General features: G+C 50.0%; 1 protein-coding gene across 1 annotated transcript in view; it reads left to right on the forward strand.

Moving 5' to 3' along the window:
• SZT2 (SZT2 subunit of KICSTOR complex) overlaps positions 1–18,966 on the forward strand; it is a 60,268-nt gene that overhangs the window by 14,782 nt on the left and 26,520 nt on the right. Inside the window, 28 exon segments of the mRNA XM_086617726.1 lie at positions 584–726; positions 1,324–1,476; positions 1,821–1,935; positions 5,288–5,493; positions 5,888–6,112; positions 6,529–6,607; positions 6,970–7,067; positions 7,296–7,464; positions 7,959–8,073; positions 9,467–9,580; positions 10,078–10,275; positions 10,395–10,507; positions 10,992–11,133; positions 11,668–11,832; positions 12,537–12,741; positions 12,949–13,061; positions 13,528–13,786; positions 15,222–15,387; positions 15,470–15,562; positions 15,737–15,818; positions 15,946–16,227; positions 16,591–16,729; positions 16,983–17,099; positions 17,217–17,280; positions 17,649–17,834; positions 17,905–18,217; positions 18,220–18,242; positions 18,383–18,569. Of these exon segments, the coding sequence (XP_086473852.1) occupies positions 584–726; positions 1,324–1,476; positions 1,821–1,935; positions 5,288–5,493; positions 5,888–6,112; positions 6,529–6,607; positions 6,970–7,067; positions 7,296–7,464; positions 7,959–8,073; positions 9,467–9,580; positions 10,078–10,275; positions 10,395–10,507; positions 10,992–11,133; positions 11,668–11,832; positions 12,537–12,741; positions 12,949–13,061; positions 13,528–13,786; positions 15,222–15,387; positions 15,470–15,562; positions 15,737–15,818; positions 15,946–16,227; positions 16,591–16,729; positions 16,983–17,099; positions 17,217–17,280; positions 17,649–17,834; positions 17,905–18,217; positions 18,220–18,242; positions 18,383–18,569 (4,264 nt within the window).

An 18,966-nucleotide genomic window follows, 5' to 3' on the forward strand; every position in this document is an offset into this window, starting at 1 on the left:
AGCTTTATTGCTTAAGCCCTTTACTTCTTTAGGTTTGCCTGGTAAATTTTCACTACGTAGGGTTATGTATCCCACGGTATATCTGGAGCAGCCCATCTTGTGGCTAACCACCACTTTATTTCTGTGCCAGCAGAGTTGCTATAGTTGGTGGAGTCCCAGTGTTACCATCTAAACATTTTAGAGTTGCCCAGAACCACCCATTGCTGATACCCTATTTGCATGAGCACTCTCAGATGGGTTATCTCAGTGTTTAATTGCTCTGCTGACACAAACCGTATATCCCCCTCTCAATCAGAAAGGATACTATTGCGCATGCCGTCTTTTCCATGGTTGATTTACTCGATGCTGAGTAGTTAAATTCCTAAGTAACTTGACATTTCAGAAACTTAATTTACTTTTACTTGCATTGTACTGCCTGTATCAATGTGAATGCACTTAATTATTCTGCCGAGAGGCAGTTATTGAAAGCTAGGGATGCGGCTAGCCTTTTAGGCCTATATAGGTCAGCTGCTAGAGAAATTCCTGGTCTCTCTGGGTGGAACCAGACAGTTTCTTGCTGAATATTGTGCTGTTGTTTTCTCAGGTCCTATCCCTTCAGCATAGTGGGTCTGACTCGAGCCATTCCCAGTTTGCCTCCTACTGGAAGCCTATCCTTTCTATGGATGCCAACTTCTGGCAGAGGTGGTTGCACATGCATCGTATAGTCCTTCTTCTGGAACATGACACGTAAGTAACTGGTGGGGCTGAGCTCATGTGCATAGTGCAGGCCAGCCTGGGAAAGCAAGGTGTCCAGATCCGTTCAGTTGCAGAGTTGCAGCTGTCTTGCAGGTGCCTGTGGCCAAGGGAAGGGTCTTGCTAGTGCAGCCTGGTGGATCGTGAAGGCTCATTTATCTGAAAGGGACTGTGGGTTGGGAAGTCATCTTTGGCAAGAGGGAGGGCTGTTCTCAAGAGCATAAATTATTTCTCAAGCCCCTCTTGGATTTGGATTTCCTCATCACAGGGGTGTGGACCATCTAGTTGAGTCTATACCACATGTTTTTGTTTGCTGCTGGAAAACATCTTCCCTGAAAACATTGCTTTCCTTAGGCTGGTCCTAGTTGCAGAGTTATGTGATTAATAGCCATATATCCCTGGGCTCTCACAGGGAGTGTAGCTTTTGCCAACAGGCACAGGTCGGGATGATGCTTGGGTGTTGGCTGCTGTAGAGGAATAAGGCTGATGTACCAGTCAGAGGATGAGTTGGGGTGGGTGTAGCAAAATCTCTCTGAGCTTTGGAGGAAGAGAAACTGTGGTTCTAAAATGACTTTCTGCCGCATCCTGCAGGCCTGTGCCCAAGCACCTGCACACGCCGGGCAACAACGGCCGCTACAGCACCATCCAGTGCCGCATCTCTCACTCGGCGCTCACCTCCTTGCTGCGGGACTGGAGCAGCTTTGTGCTGGTGGAGGGCTACTCCTACGTCAAACTGATACACAGGTGAGTGGCTCTGAAGCAGTCCCATATGGGGAATTGCGCATATGGCCAGACCAAAAATCCAGTTAGACCAGTACACTGTGATGGCCCAGATGTCTAGAGGAGAGGATAAGAGCAAGACAAGTGGGTATGAAACACTGTGTGTTCTGAATTGCTGCTACTGCATTCCAGGGGCAGCCCAGAGGGAGAGGGAAGCCGACTCGGGGCTTTCTGCGCGCTAGAACTGACGTGTGATGCTGCCAAGTTTTATGGGCTGTTGAGCTCTGCGGAGCAGGCCTCCACTTGGTCTGACATGCAGAGCAGCAAAATCTGTGCTATTTCAGCCCTCCTTAATCCCTTCTCCCTAGCTCTGAGGATCCCACACCTTCCTCGTTTTATGTGGTGCGGATCATCTCCAAAGCTCCTTGCATGGTTCTGCGGCTGGGGTTCCCCATTGGCACACCTGCACAGGCCAGGAACAAGGTGAGAGCTGACTGGCTGCTTCCTGAGGTAGGAGCAGAGCAAGAAGTTCTAGATGTGGAACTGGTGGGTAGATCACAGGCGACACTGTGGGCAGGTATCCTCTAATGACTAACTATGTTAAGGCTTAGATGGGTGTGAATTTATAACAGAAAGGGACAGTTTGGACAAAGCTTTCTGTGTTAAGTCTATGAAAGATCTAAACTCTAAGACTCGAAGATCAATGGAATAGCTGATCACATGAATGTTTTTCCCACCGCTTAATTCAACTGTGGGATTTGAAGTGACTCAAAGGTTATCTAGTCTATCTTTGTGACCAAAGCACAATCAATACTGTCTGTCAGGAACAGCAGATACTTGTCTGACTCATCTGTAAAGACCTCTATGATGGAGATAGCCTAGGGAACAGGTAGTATCTGCTTCAGTATGTGGTGAGTTGCGTATGTCCTTGGACAAGGAGTTAAGAGTTAAAATGTGAACAATGTCCTGCATGAACGGGACAAGAGGCACATGTTCCCTGCAGGGAGAGAAAAACAGGGAGAGAAAAAGATGTAATACCCACAAAATGTATCTGTTAGATAGAATTTTAATAGCCTCTTTGTATTAAAAGAAATGGGCTGCCCTAATCAGATGCAGAAGGTAGAGTTACTATGTGGACTGTTTCTCCAGCTGTAATGGCTGAGACAAGTCTAAGTGTTTCTAGATAAAACAGTAAGTATGGAAAATATGTCCTTTCTCATTAAACTATGTGAACCTTTTGTTGTAAACAAGAGGTTTATCATTAAACCTTGAGCTTTTGTCTTCATGAAAGAAATCTTTGGTTTGTCTCACTTAGCTTTGGTGTTAGATTAGTCTGACAAAAGAAACTGACGAAGTGGGAAGGACCATCTCTTTCTGAGATAAAGAACACAGATAACACTAAATGCTCTGGCACTCTGGAGGATCTGCCCTTCCATGTCTTTAAGGGATCCAGGCTTTGGGCACTGGTTGCTGGGCCAACACGTGGGCTGGTAATGCCAAGTGACAGGTTTTATGGAGATCCCTCTGGCAGATGTAAGTTAATACCTGTCTCATGAAGAAGGTGTGAGACAGGCACCATACCCTGCAGCTCTGGGCAAGCTCCAGATCATTGCAGCAGGAGCTGTATATAGATTCTAAGTTGTATCATGCACGATTCTTTTCTTTTTTTTTCTGCCTGCCAAAGGACTGATTAGCTACTCAGTGTGGAGGATGGCAGTAGAACTTAGCCTGCCTTGTTTAAGGGGAAGGGTGTTTTGTGTTTAGCTATTCAAATTTCCAGTGTTTAAGGGAAGGAAAGCACCTAGTACAGTCTGACTTTCAGAAGGTTTTTGGTGAGACTCCGTACAGGACACAACTGTAGAACTGGAGTAGGAATGGGGTGTCATAAAACAGAAACTTGTCTTCTCACCTACATGCCTGGCAAGATCATGGAGCAAATCCTCCTGGAAATTGTGCTAAGGCACATGGAAAATAAGGAGGTGATTGGTGACAGCCAGCATGGCTTCACTAAAGACAAATCGTGCCTGACAAATTTGTTGGCCTTCTACAACAGTTAAAGCATTGGTGGATAAAGGAAGAGCAACTGACGTCATCTACCTGGACTTGTGCAAAGCATTAGACACTGTCACACATGAAACCCTTGTCTCTAAATTGGAGAGACATGGATTTGATGGATGGACCACTCGGTGGGTAAGGAACTGGCTCAATGGTTGCACTCAAAGAGTTGCAGTCAAAAGCTAGAAGACCAGCGATGAGTGTTGTTCCTCGGGGGTTGGTATTGGTCCTGGTGCTGTTTAACATCTTTGTCAGTGACATGGACAGTGAGACTGAGTGCACCCTCAACAGGTTTGCTGATGACACCAAGCTGTGTGGTGTGGTTGACATGCTGGAAGGAAGGGATGCCATCCAGAGGGATCTTGAGAGGCTTGAGAGGTGGGCCCATGCAAAACTCGTGAAATCCAACAAGGCCAAGTGCAGATTTAGATTAGTGCAAGGTAGACTAGAAGTTGTGGCTGCCCCATCCCTGGAAGTGTTCAGGGCCAGGTTGGATGGGGCTTTGGGCAACCTAGTCTAGTGGGAGGTGTCCCTGCCCTTGGCAGGGGAGTTGGAACTAGATGATCTTTAAGGTCCCTTCCAACCCAAACCATTCTATGATTCTATGAACAAGGCAAGGAAATTGAAAAAGTGCTCTGTTCTCATCAAAGCAGAAGCTGTGTGTGGTTTTCCCAATCTTTTTGCTAGTCAAAGGGTAGGAAACTCATCTGCAGGTAGTGAGATGAGAAAATCTGCAGGTGGCACAAAGCGATTTGGTTTTCTCTGCCCTTTCAGCCTATGTGCTTTGTGGACACCTAAGCAGCACAATAGTAGCTAGAAGCCAGTATTGATACGTGCAAAATAGTGTATCTTGGATTTGGGAGCTTAAACACAATCGATGATCCTGTGTTAGCAATATGAAACCACAAAGGGGTCCTAAGTGGCATTGTAGTGCAGAAAAGAGCTCTGTTTAACGTTTGGGTTTAGGGACACTCCTTTCCTTGAAAAAGACATTAATAACGATAGGGAAATTTGCTACAATAATTAGTTTTGAGGAGGGAGATAGAGAGCTGCTGTTCTCCTGTTTGCTTACAATGGTAATGAAAATTAAAATGAGTTGAACAAAGATCATGAAAAGAAACCTAACCGTGGAAATTTCAAAGAAAACACTGGGCGTTGTGGGGATCAGATGCTTGTGTGGGTAGAACCATGTTCAGAGCTGCTAAAAGCTAAAAAGAGTAATCAGGAAGTTGTTTTGAAAGTATCTTGGAGAAAATTAACGTATAAAAATAACCTAACCTCTTGAAAACTTTTACTGTAAAGGTTTGACACATGAAGATGATAGTGGGGAAACACATCAGCTGTGGGGACAGTCTGGCTTGGTCTTATATGTACTAGTTTACATTTACTGTAGGCTGTTGAGGAGAGGAGGAGGGGAGGAATGAGTGTGGATACTCAGACTGCTTCTGTGGAGGAGCTGGCCTGCAACTAATTTGTTTTTCATCAGAGTTACGTAAGGAGATTTCTTCCCCCTTGAAATTGTCTGGGGTTTTTTTGGACCTTTCTCTTGCTTTTAAAAATATTTGTAGTAGTTAAAATATGGACCTAAGAGCCTTGTCTCATCTTGGTCTTGGTATTCCTAGTGTCTCAGAAGTAAAGTGACCTTTAACTCCTGCTCATCTGTATATTCAAGAAGTGTTCTATTCCTTGTAGTCAAGCTCTTGTTCTGGAAACTTGTTTTCAGTAGCTTATGTCTCCAGACAAAGCTGGTCATGTTTACCTTTTGCTTTTGCCTTGACAGATAGTGGAGGAGTTACGGGACCGAATCTTGCAGCTGCGCTTTCCCCACAGGGTCCAGAGCAAGGAAGCAACTCCAAAAGCAAAGAGGAAAACGTTTGGCAGTAGTTCTCCCTCCAAGTCTCCACCTGTTGCTGGGGCCCAGTCAGCCCTCTCAGACAGACCCTGCCTCGTTGTGCTGCACAAACCATTGGAGAAGCTGCTCATCAGGTAGTGATGGAGATTCAGACTATTAGCACAGCCTCCCTGCCCTGGGAAGTGGGAGAGAGGAGGGTCTGTGGAGAGTGCTGCCAGTTGCAGGATGAGAGTGCTGTGAAGCTCGTGCTTCTTGGCATGGGTTTGAGTTGTGTGGCGGGGAATGGTAGCTGTAGTCAGGGAGGGCTATGACTTAAAGCAGGGAGCCTTGCTGGGCAGGCAGATTTGTTACTCCTCACTAATATGATGCAGAAGTGAATTTAGTTACTGCTGTCTGAGCAGGATCCTGTGCTGAGCTAGCTGTGTTCTGCTGCTGGAGGGCTCTGTCCTGGGCCCAGAAAGCAGGCTGTGAATCCAGGCAGCTCTGGCTCCGAGCAGAGCATTCTTTCCACTTTCTGCCCTCTCCTAGGTATGAGAAGCTGCCTTCTGACTATCGAGCCCCCTTCATTCTCAACCTGGAGCATCCCCCAGTGTCTGGCCCGCTCACTATGGTAGCCAATCGTACTGCCTCTTCCACCCTGGCCTCGCTATCCCGCTACTTCTATCACCAGCGTTGGATCTGGAGCGTCCAGTCAGGGCTGGCACCAGCTGTGCCCATCACCGCCGTAGCCCAGCTCCTTTCCACTCTCACAGAGTAAGTAGCACACCTGAATGAGAGTGCTTTCTCCAGCTAGTCTTGGGGATGCAGAGAAAGCAGGGTGGATCTGAAGCCTTATAGGTAACAATTGAAGCTGCTGTGCAGAGAATTTTGATCCTGTACATGGCTTCTGTCTACTTGGGCCAGTGCTTTACCCAGTTCTGCAGCTGAAGCTGAGGAAAAGGAGCGTCTTGTAAACACACAAAAGGACAAGAGGTTTTACTGTGCCCGGAGTATGCTGATCTTCACACAGGCTGACCTGTGCAAAATGTCACATCTCCCCGTTCTCTGTGTGTAGCTCCCTGTCTTGGGAAGGAAGGTGGTATGGGGTGAAGGGTACAGTCATCCTTGTATTTAAGGCTTGCAGTATGGGTAGTGAAGATCTCCATGTCTGACTGCCTGTCTGTTGCCAGGGTTCGTCTATCAGAGGGTTTCCACTTTGCGTCCAGTGGGGATGGAATTATCAACATGGTGCTGGAGCTGCCCATACAGGTGAGCCTGGATGCTGCAGTGTGGACAAAATACTTCACTGCTTCTTCTGAAGTCGGTTCACCTTCCTATGATGGAATTTTCCTTCCACTTTTAGCACACAACTTTGGCATGTACAGGGAGACTTGCCTCCTCCCCTGAAGTAAATCAGCTTGTGGGTTGGGCGTTTTCAGTCTTCATCTGCAGTTAGAGAGCTGCTTTGCTGGTAGGGATATGCTGTGCTGGAGGAGTTCTTGGGGCTGGGACAGGCTCCCTCAGTCCATTGCGCTAGAGGAGCTGGGTGATGGGGCAGTGTTGTGTAGAGGGGCACAGGGTAGGTATGGGCTGTTGCTGCTGGCTAGGCTGACGCGGTGTCTCCCCTCCAGATTGACGGCTCAAGTGAGAGCAGCAGCAGCAAGGAGAAGCACACCTGTGTCGTCCAGTACATCCTCTTCCCGCCCCACTCCACCTCCACCAAGGACAGGTGAGGCTGTTGCCCTGCTTCCAGGGAGAGCTGTCAGCAGAATCACCGCTTTGGACATGCCCTTCACGGGTAGTGTGGGAAGGAGGGAGTCCTCCATCATCTAGTACAGACAACTAGCTGTCATGGATTGATCACCAGTTAGCTGGAGCTTTGCCTGCAAACCTAGAGTTTGTGTGGCTGCTCTCAGCTCTGCTGTCTCACAGGACTTGCCTTATGTATTTCCTCCAGCTTTTCCACAGATGATGACAATGATACGGAAGTAGAAGCAATTGAGGTGGACACAGAACTGAACCTGGTCACTGAGTGCTGGGTAGAGCCACAGAGCGGCCATGTCCACAGTACTGCTGAGAATTGGAAGCACCTCCATGGCTTGCCCTACCAGAAAATACCTAAAGCAGTGAGTCCCTGAAGGGGCAGGGATATGGGCTCTTTTGTGGATGTAGAGGGGTTTACTTCAAGTGCACTGCAACAATGCTGGTGAATTATTGAGGGCCAGAAGACATGACAATGCTGTTAAAAAAAGAGCCTGAGATTTTTAAAAGAGGAACTAGGCTACTGGACAGAAAAGCTTTCTGGATTGCAAGGTAGTGAATACAATGCTGCTCTGGGATAGGTGGGAAAACACAAATTACTTTTGTCAAGAGCCATTCCATTGAAGGGGAACAAGCTGGACCAGAGCAGGAATTGCAGGCAGTACTGCCAATTCATCTCCTGAACAAGGCAGAAAGAGGCTAAAGGGCTGGTGGAGAAGGAGGGAACAATGAGTGAGAACAGGGCAAGTCAGGGGACGGGATTGTGGGTGTTTCCTCTCCTTGCTTTTAGACTGTTTTCCCCCGCATTTGGAGGTAGTAATTCTGCTGCGTACAGCTGAGCCTTGACTGCTTATTGCAGCTCTATCCCCGGGACCTTGCGTGCATTGCCACCACGCTGACCTTTGAGTACATCAGCCAGTTGTGCCAGAACAAGGAGTGGGTCTGCCCTCCTTCAGACGTCAAAGCTACTGAAGGTGAGTCCAACATATATGTCCTAGCAGGTTTGGTGGAGCAAGAGACAGCTAGGCCCTGAATGTCTCAGGGTCCATTAGAGGTTTCTGGAAGGTGGAACAGGTATTTTAGTGCCTTCATAGACTTTGATGGCTGTGGGTCACTTTGCACTTGTGCTAAGCTGCCAGAGAAATGGTTTCATCCTGGGAAGGCCAAAAAAGCATTGAGGCTTTCTGCCCAGGCTGGAAAGGTGATTAGACAACCCTGCTTGAGCCGGAGGGTTGGACCAGATGACAGACCTGCAGAGGTCCTTTCCAACCTCAGCCATTCTGTAATTCTGTGAGACGGGCTGACTTCTGGAGCAGATGGAAGATGAACTCGCCTATACAGTGATGGGTGGCGTATGCCTGGGCAGATGGTTATACAGAAGTTGTAAATGATGTGAAGGAAACACTCCTCTGTTCTGACACAGTTTCCAGAGCAGTTTGTGGAACGCTTGCCTTCTGGTGGTCCTGTTCATCTCTGGATTCTCTGTAAATGCTCCAGTAGCCCACAAAGATAGGGAACGGGACCTTAGGAGGTCTGGTCTGTTCTCTTCCTTCAGGATATGATTGTGTATCTCATCTGACATGATTAATATAGTTCATTGTGAGCTCCGGGAGTATGTGGAGAGTTCACCCTTGTCAGGCAATCTGTCCCAGAACCTCACTGGTTTTGCTTTCTTGTCACTAGTTCAGCCAATCCTTTCATTTGCTTGCTTTACAGTGAATAACACAGCAGATAGTGGGTGGGTTTGAGGGAGCCAGGATCATCCCAAAGGCTGAGGGCAGGGCCTGAAGGAATTCTCTTGGGTATCAGTCTCCCTGTGGAAACAGGAGAGGACCAGGAAAGCTCAAGGCCTGGAGGGCAGAGACTCCTTCCTGAGGAAGAGGACAGGAAACACCTGCAGGGATGTGCAGATGGGAGATCTCTCCCAAGAGCAGGAAGGGAGTCCTTGTTCCTGACTACGCAGGTAATTGAGGCTGCCTCTGACTCCCAGCATGGTCATTGCTCTCCAGCAGTGCTAGTCGCGACACTGATGTTCCATTTTTGTCCCCTGGCAGCTCTGGGCCCAGAGTCTAAGGCCTCGTGGTGGTTCTCTGTCCCTCCTTGTATAAAGGTGGCAATAAGCCCAGGGGACTCTTACAGCAAGGTTACCTCAGTGTAGGTAGTTCACAACCTGCTGCAGCCTCTGGCAGGCTTTGCCCTTTCCCCACATTCGTTCTTGGTATCCCTCTGCCTTCCTAAGCAGAGGGAGTTGGGGGCAGTGTAGCTGTGTACCTTCACTCGTGCTACCTGCACTGTGATTAGGACTTGCACTACGCATGTGGAGGTGGCCTGGGAGGCAGGGCTATGTGGTGCCAATTTTTGTTGCAGATCCAGACATGGGGGCTGGTTTTCGAGTGCACGAGATTCCATTCCAGTTCAACCTCATGAAGCTGTTGCCCAGGTGCCAGCAGGTTGAAATGTTCTTCCTAATGCTGACAAAAGGTAAGTGCCTTTTCACCACTTGCCTCCTCCTGTTCTCCCTCCATGGCTATGGGCACCCTGCTCTGTGTGCCTGTCTCCCTGGGCAGCAGGCATGAGAGCTGCCACGCCTCTTTCAGTAGCTCAGTGCTGTTCTTCCCAACTCTGCAGCCCCAGGGCTGTCCATGTATATTGCTGTCTTTCTTGAGATGATAGTTTTGGAAAAGTTGGTTTTGAAAACATTAAACCTGGGCTGTTGCTCTGTGGTGGTGGGTTCTTGTCTTTAGCCCCAAACACCTCCAGAACAGTTACAGTAGCAGGGTGAGTCAGTGCAGGGTAGCTAATGATGCTGGAACTCCAGGGCTCCCTCAAGACCCTCCAAGTCAGCCTTGCAGAGGTGCTGCGGGAAAGTCCTGGCTGTGTGGAAGTGTCAGTTTGCAAAGGGCTGTCTCCTGGGGGCCTGAGCAGGTGGTGGCTGTGGAGGTGCTGTCTCTGAAACTGCCATGGTTCTGTTTGAGCAGAGAATGACGAGGTGACCAAGGACTCTTCGTTTGTGCCCAATGAAATGCTACTAAACCTCTTCCATGGCTGCCTGCAGCATGACCTCAGTGACCGGGAGATCCCCATGGCTGATGCTGATCATGTGGCTTTCATGGAGCAGGTTCTGCAAAGGGATCGTGATGGCCATCAACCCCCCTTCACACTCCCTGTGATCAAAGGTAAGGGCCAGGAGCGTGGCAGCAGTGACAGCGGAAGCTGGGGTGTTTCAAGAGCCTTACTTTCAAGTCTTTTCCTCAGCTGGTGTTTCTCAAGTTGATTTCTCTGTGCTCCATTTCAGAAGAAACCCTGAAAGCCTCTGGGACCGTGGAGCAGCAGGATGCTTCTGCATCCTATCATCTTGTTGGCAGCAATGGCACCAGGGATATGACTGGCTCCACAAGTACTCTGCAGGTACTGCTACGCTGCCGTCCTTCTCCTGAGCCCCCTCTGAAGACAACGCAGCAGCTGTTGAAGAGCAGGAGAGTTAGTAGAAGGGTTGAGAACAGATTGAAAGGCTAGTGTTTTCCCACACTTGTCAGCAATTTAAACTGTAGCCTGTGGCTGAAGTCAAGCAGGCATCTGGTAGGTGTGTGGGTAGTTGCACTCACCATGGGCCTAGCCTGTTACAGCACTGATGCTGTGCTGCACATTGCTCAGAAACCATGGGCAATCGCTGCCTGGAGGTCAGGACTGGCCCCAGCAAAGCTGGCTAAGCATCTCCTGACTGTGTATGTTGTGTTTCCTGCAGCCAGGCTGCTTTGAGAATGGTGCAGGGTCATTTCAGCACTGTGCTGCCAGCAGTCATGGAGCAACTTACTATGTGTGGTTGCTACCTGCCTCAAGGTGGGCCTGTGCCATGTGCTATGAGCTTATCCAGCTTCTGCTCTTTCATCAGAGCCTCGGCAACACAGAGCTGCCTGAGGATGACGTGACCCTGAGTGACACGACGGGGCCCTTTCCCCCACAATGGCGATGTTATGCCAAGCTGGTCAACCCACAGCATGTGTTCCTGACCTTCCTGCCAGCCACCTTCTCAGGTGAGGCCGCCTGTTGTGGGGAGCAAGAGGAGGTAGCAGTCCCAAGCACCTCCTCAGAAAAACAGTAAAAACAGAATCAGCTCTGTTAGGATGGAGAGAAAATTGAACAGCAGAGTCTAGACCCAGTGTTTTTGCACCATATGGCCAGGAGTAGAGTAGTGCAAAGTGCTGAATGTCTTACTCTTCTCTCCTTGGATGTGGTGCTGCCCACATAGTGTTTTCAGGCAGAGGCTGTGGCTTCAAGTCATTTGCTGGCTGCAACCATTGGACGGTTTTCCCAGTAGTTGTTAATGAATGGAGTAAGGAGACTGCTAATGAGATGGTCTGGGAGGGTCCCCACTTCTGGGCATTGGCACTGGTCTGGCTTCCACTTAGCTGCTGGTGAAGGCTACTAGGCTCAGCTGGAAGTACTCTGTGGAGCTGCTCCCATGCATAAAGAGACAGCAGGGACATCTCTGCCCTCTTGGGAATGTAGAAGGAGGAGTTAAACTGTTCTCACTGGACAGAGGGTGATTTTATTTTGTTTTCTTCCAGATGTACAGAAGCTGATGGCTTGTGGGTTGGACAAACCTCCAAAAGATGAGACTCGATCTGGAGAGGATGCTGTGGGACCTGTCTGTGCAGAGCAAGTCAGGGCTGAGGCTGAAGAAGGGGATGCTGCAGTGCCATTACCTACCCTCAGCATAACACCAGCCCACGGTACTGCCCTCAGGACAGCGCCTTGCTAAAGTATTAGTATGGGTATCCTTGCTATTCCCAAGCACACTGTTGGGCAGATTGAGGTAGGTGGAGTAACAGGCTGCAACAGCCTGTCAGCTCCTCTTGGCAGAGGAGTCAGGAGGAGAGCCAGGACAATGGGCACAGTGAAGCCTCAGCCAGCTTTCACAGTATTCGTGGAGGGGTGAGGGAGTGTCATGGGAGCTGAGTGCCCATGGCCCAAGGCTGGCTCCCTGTGGGCAGGGAGGTTGCAGGTAGATAGGAGCTACTAGGAATGGCAGTACAGGGCTGCACTAGAAGGTCAGTGACTCTTGTGTCGTGATCCAAACTGGGACTACCAGCAGCACAATGTCTTAGGGAGAAAGGCACAGGTCCTGAGGTGTATGGGATTTGATTGCATAGCCCCTGCTGCAGTCAGCCAGGCCTGCAAGGAGGATGAAGGTTGTGCTGCTGCAGAAGGTGGTGGTGGTAAACAGTCGTGGCTGCCCAAGAAGGGGATCAGTGTGGCCAAAGCACTGGGCTGAGTGGTTGGGTGCTGGGTGAGGAGAATGGCCCCTGAGGTTGACTGGTGAGAAGCTTGTAAAACTGATACCTACCTGTGGGTGCTGCTGTGAGGGCTGTGACCTCTCAGACCAGAAATGAGGAGTCCATCGAAGGCCTTTATCTCAGGACTGTTTCTTTTGCAGAAGTGAGCCGTGACTTTGGAGAACAAGGTGGCCCCTCGCGGAGAGATGTACATATCTCCTTCTGTCACCAGAACTCGCAACCTGAGCTAGGCGAGTGCCGCCGATTTCGCTGCCCCATTTACATCTACAGCTGCTCTTTGGAACTGTTACGAGAGCAGCTTGTCAGCCCACGGGCACACCGTCCTCCCCGGGACATCTTTTTCAGGTAATACCAACCATACTTGACTCCTAGACAGGAAGCAGAGGAGCTTCCTTGACAATAGGCTGGCTGTAGCCCTGCCTTATTCTCTTGGCTTTGCTTCTCTGCCTTATAGCCTGTGCATGCCCTAGGGCCTTTCTTCAGTGGTGCCAGAGCCATTTATAGTCTAAATGTGCTTCGTTAGTGCTGAAGGCTGCAGCTCCTCTTTTCCAGGTCCCAGTCTCTGGAACGTCCCCCTGCTGCTGCTTGGCTAGACCACAAGCATAAGGAGTTGGTGAGTTACTGCACGCTGCTGCAAGAGCATTCCCACCAGTGCTATGTGAAAGGTAAGGAGCAGCATCATGAGAGCTGAGACAGGGTTGGGATTGGGGCTGGACACTGGATCTTCTTTTAAGAAAGCAATGTCTCATTTTTCTTGTGATCTTACACTGAGAAAAAGGGAGGAGCTGTGGGACTGATTTCCCACCAGGAGGGATTTAAAGATGCCTCTGTGTGTTCCCTATGAGCTTTGCACAGGCTGTTCCTGGACCTGTGCACTGCTGTGGAAGGGTGTATCTTCTTTGACTTTTTCCTCTCGCCTTCAGGGTGGCAGATCCATAGGTCACTCTGGCGTGACATAAGCCCAGGTTAACATGTAGCATTAGGCATCCTGGCTGAGTCTGGTCTCCCAGCACCTGTGCTGACTGTAACTCTGTGTTGGGACTTGGTGAAAATCCGCATGTGGCTATTGCCTGACTGCTGTGACCTTGCATCCTTGTGGTGGGACACTCAAGCACTGTGCTTGATCCCTAGGGCTGTTCAAGAGCCTTCAGCAGTCACACAGCATCAGTTCCCAGGACCTACTTACAGCCATGGACTACTGTGAGGAGCTGCTCCAAGAGATTGATATCACCAACTTCCTGATGACAGTGTGCAGCCATGTCCGCTCGTTCCGAGAGAGCCACCAACATTTCCATACACACTCCAAGACAGCCAGCTTCCAAGTGGGCAGCGTAGAGCAAGAAGAGGAGCAGAGCTCTAGGGAACGGGGTGTCTTGGTCTCTGAATCAAGGTAGGGATCCACCTTGGTCTTGCTTCTGTTCTTAGCATTACGCCAGGACAGATCTTTCTTCAAGCATCTTCACCTGCCTGCCAGAAGGAATGTTGTAGGGCAGGGTCTAACAGAGCCATGTGCAAGAACAGATACTTCCAGTGGGATACCCACCTGGTATGTTGTCCACCAAGACCTTCTCTTTTTTATAATCTCTGGTGACATCCATCCTTTCGCTTTCTGTTGTAGTCTTAGCTCATTACTGTCCCATCTGGCCTGAGCTGGAGGGCAGTTTGTCTGCAAGTAACTCTCAGACTTGTTTCTGGAGAAATTACGCATCTCCTGCTGTTTGACTCATTTACTGTTGACTGTGGTGAAAATGACAGGTTTGTTATATTTTTCTAACAAATGAAGTGCCTTTTTTTTAATTAAAACTCTGGGAAAAAAATCACAAGAGAAATAGCAAGGCAGAATTGGAATATGCTAGATCCTAATCTTCTGTCCTGCTATTCCTTAGGTATTTCTGAGGTTTGTATTTCCTCTGAAAACTGAAGGAGGGGAAGAAATACTCTGCTGTGCCTTAGTGTCTATTGAAGAAACATCCTCTTTAGGTCCTTTGTTCTCAGTTTACACTTGACTATCCTAATTTCCTTTGTGTGAATTCACTAGCAGTAGTTGGCAATCCTCAATCTTACTTCTTTCTATGCTGTAAGTCATTGAGATGAGGCTGTGGTTTTGAAGAACACTCAGTGTTTGAAAAGTCAGATGACTTCTTCAAGTGCTACTTTCCCAGAGAGAAACTGTGGTATTTTTTTTCGGTTTATAAGGTATTATGAATCATCTATCCCAATGCAGATTGTATAAACATTACTGAAGGATGTACAGCTTGTGACACATTGGACCCAGATCTGCCATCTCTATTACTACTTTGAATACCTGGGGAGTACTTTGACCAAATAACATCCCACTTCCCTGGTTGCTTTTTCTGAGTTTTAGAAACTGATTCTGTCATGGAGCTGCTGAGCAAGCATGGGCTTGAGCTTTGCACTCTGCTCTGTGCTGCCAAGACACTAGGCGTTCTGGCATGGTGGCGTTTGCTGTGAGGTGCCCTGGACTTGAGTGCTGGTAATTCAGATTGCTCTAGGCCTGTCCCTATGCTCAGACACGTCTCTCTGTTTCCCAGAGAGGGTGTGTAGCGTGGTGTAGAGTACCTGGCCATAGGATCAGCATGATTAAACTGCCTCTGGGCTGGCTTCAGACAGCCGGAGTGCTTATCTGGGTCAGTGGGTGGCATGAGGGTTTCTGGGGCTGTAGGGAAGGAGGCCACGTAAGTCACATCAAGTTTACACAGATGAGGTCTGGGGAGCTGTGAGGCGGGATGCTTGCAGGTTAGATAGTACATATGACTATTCTTGTTTCTCAATTTGCCTGTCTGACCTGTCCCCAATCCTGTCAGCGCGGAAATGGAGGACTACAGCGAGCAGGACTCCCATAACATTGCTAGCCCCACAGAGGAGCCAAAGAGCAGTGTGGGCACCAGCTGCTGTTCAGAGTTTCCCCTCTCACTGCTGGAAATCGGACAGCCCTGCCAAGCACACCCTGACTTGCATAAGATTATCCAGGTGAGGAATGTGGTAACTTGGCTTGGCTCTTGCAGGAGGGTAAAGTGGAATGTCTGCTTCATGTTTGGGGTTTCTCTTTTAGGAGAAATTCCTGGAAATTGGAAGTTTACATTTCAAGCCAGTGCCATCAAATCCTCACTATTTCTTCTATTGCCCACCATCAGCTAAGAAAGAGGTATGCATGGTGCTGCCCTGGCAGGCACCTAGTCCTTGTGAAGCAAAGTAGCTTTGCTTGGTGTCAAATCTGGATTTGGGGCTGGCAGAGTCACGGGTAGACTGAGAGGCCGATCAACAGCCTGCTCCACTGCCTGGCATGTTCTACTATCTGCCCTTCCTCTCTCCGTCTCAGGAAGAGACATCTCGCGATCAGACAGACAGGAAAGGCAGTGAGGACATGGAGGGATCAGAGGCAGAACTGGCAGCTGACGAAGGTAACATTTGCTGGAGAAGAAAGTGCCTGTAGTCTTACTGTGGTGGTGTCTTCCAGAGCTTGACTGTGTCTGGTGGGGTCTCTGGGGACGTGGGCCTGGTCTGCTAACATGGAACCTGTGTTAACAGGAACTGTGTCTGGGTGCTGCATTGCCACAGAGAGTGACCCAGAGCTGGAGGTGGAATACCGTGAGAAGCTGGAGCACGAGTTCCCAGATACAGATTCCCTCTCGGACTCCAACACAGTGAACCAGGATGATGACTCCTTCAGTGTGCTGGGAGGGGACTCGCTCAATGAACAGGAGTTCCTGGAGCAGGAGATGCCCCCGCTTTTTGTACACCTGACCTGCTCAGTGAAGCTGCGTAGCCAGCACAGCTCCATGCCCGTGCAGTCCCTGCCGACTTGTCTAGGTAAGAGCAAGCCATGCTGTAAGGTGAAAGGGCAGTAGGGCTTCTGTCAGGTCCCTGCTGGGTGGGCAGACCCTGGAACAAACATGCTGTGTCTTAAACAGCAGTCTCTCTGGACCATCCTGCCCTATATGGACACCCCAGAGTCTCTCAGCATCAGACAAGGGCTTTTTCACCAGGTCTCCCAGTTGCTGTGGGATTGGTATGAAAGGGTGAAAGGATCATGAAGGATGGTGGCCTTCTTGAGCCTGTCCTTGTGTGTGGGACAGCCCCCTCTTGCAGTCTCTGTACTTGCCACCAGGCTGTGTATGTGTGTAAGCAGAGCTGTCTGTTGCTTGATTCCTTTTGTCTGTGATCTCTCCTCAGGGGAAGTTCTGGGCTGCCTGGAAAGCTGCCAGGGCTTGAACGCCATTGACTTGGGGGACCTCTGTGTGACCCTGGACATCTTCGTGCTGACGTTGCCCCTGGAGATAGAAGTTGTCAATGCAGACATTCTCCACAACAGGTAGGTGGAAGGAGGCCCAGTCACTCACCCACTCTCTGCCTGCCCTTCACAGCCACCAGTCTCAGCTCCTCTCCATGTGCTGAGACTTGGGATTCTTCCTCTCACAGAGCCTCCCACAGCCCTAAGAAAACTAAGATTTTTCCAGGATAGGCGCACCTTCTCTAGAGATCCCTTTTCCCTCTCTAGACCCTGTGTCTGTTTATCCTCTCTGGCTTAAAAGCTGATGCTCAGCTTGCTCTCTCTCCTGTGGCAGATGCACCTCAGAGAGCAGCGTATCCTTCACACGCTCTCCAGGGCAGCCATCCTCTTTCCGCTCAGATGAGGATATCATGCACAACTTGGAACGGCTCCCATCCACAGGAGATGAGAGGTATGGCACCACAGACGTACCAAGCCCCTCATGGGCTTCTTTTGCTGCCTAGGAGCTGCATTGTGCTGGCTGCATGGATGAGAATGACTGGTTGAGTCGTCTTCTCCTCTGTCCTAGGCACCCTGCGCTTTCCAACCTGCCTGGAGTACACAGGCAGGCTATTGAAGCCACTATGAATGAGGTAAGCCAGTCTTGCCTACTTCTTGCTTCCAGCTGGAGCAGTGTGGCCACAGCACACAGCTGCTGTTCGACACTTCCTAGCCTGCTCCAAGCTGCAGCCTCTGTCAACTGAAATAACTTTGAGGCCTTGCTGGTATCCCACAGGCCATTGGCTTTGCACTCCCCAAAAGCGTAGGATTACCCTGACAAAATTCTTACTGTAGCTGGGTGGGACAGACAGACCTCTCTTCGAAAGAGCTTTTCTTTGGTACATTCAGGAGATGAGGGGATGTAGGTGATGAGAGAGGCTGCCCTGGTCCTGTTGGGATTTGGATCAGAATCAGCAGCCATACAAATGCTGGTCTTGCTCTCTGCCCTTGCCCTGCTCAGATTCGCTGGCTCCTGGATGATGAGATTGTGTCTGCGCTGCGCCACTCACAGGTCATCAGCACCTCCATCCTGCACCGAGTGGCCACCCACATCTATAACTCCAAGGGGCGGCCCAGCTGCCACAGCGAGGTGGTGCTGCTCCAGTTTGTCTTTGGACCTGAGCACTCTCTGGAGAAGTTCAAGGAGGTAAAGAGAAAGCTCTGAGGCAGCGTCATACACGTAGCTAGCGGGATGCTTATTCTTCCCTGTGTTGCAGGAGTTCAGAAGAATGGCTTTGCCAGGCTACATGCTCAATGCAGAAGGCAGTGACTACCACTACATCTCCATCAGCCGCCTGCACTCCAGGCGGGCAGCTCCAAACCCTTCAGGGACACCCTGCTTGCAGCAGCCAGCTGGAGGGGTCACCAGGACAGCCCTGAGCCAGGCAGGCCAGGAAGGCAGCAGTGAAGCAGAGGCAGAGGGCTCTGAGCTACACCATGCAAGCTGTGTCCTCCCAGAAGAAGCCCAGGGTCTCTGGGAGTGGCCAGAGAGTGAGACACACATTGTGCCAGACACAGGAAACCCCATACGTGAGGCAGCCATGCACAGGATGAGGTGAGAGACACTGAGGTGGTCTGTTGGTGGGAAGGTGTGGGACACTCTGGTAACAGAAGGTAGAAGGATGCAGGAGTATGATTGGACTTTTTTTGGTGCCTGTTTTTCTGGTCATTTTTGCGATCTTGGCTGGTGTGCAGGTCCCAGAAGTGCTGAGCCTTGAGCAGAGCAGAGCACCTGGTCATGACTCCCTGGAGGAGGCAGCTCTAGAGACAACCATACAGTCACTGGCATCCTCATCCTCTGAAAAAGGCAACAGCGAGAAATCACCATTGGTGACACCATCTGCAGCAAGCCTGGCTGACTCCGTAACACAGGGCAGGGAAGGTAGGAGCTGAGAACGTGGGCAGGGTGTACCGCAGCCTCAGGAGCTTTTAAAGGAAGGGCCCCGTTTTGGCTGTAGCGTACGAAACATGACTGCTACTCCTGTTCCAGCGCCTAAACACCAGAATTGGTGGTGTGGTACTGTTGATCTCTTCCTTGCCTGGGTGCTGGCAGTTCACTGCTTAACAGTACCCAGGGTACTAGACTGTGCTGCCACACTGATATCCCTAATGATACGGAGTTCCTGGGCACTCCAGTAACAGCTGCAAGAACCCCATTCCCCAGCACTGCTTCCCCATGGCCAGTGCCCCCACTGCCTGCTTGTTGTGTGGTGTAATGTTTCTCCAGCAGATGGGCCCTGTGAATGCACTTAGGAAGTGCTCTCATGATCAAACCCCAC

The sequence above is a fragment of the Tauraco erythrolophus genome, chromosome 10 (assembly GCF_009769465.1).
Source record: "Tauraco erythrolophus isolate bTauEry1 chromosome 10, bTauEry1.pri, whole genome shotgun sequence".
Taxonomy (NCBI): Eukaryota; Metazoa; Chordata; class Aves; order Musophagiformes; family Musophagidae; genus Tauraco; species Tauraco erythrolophus.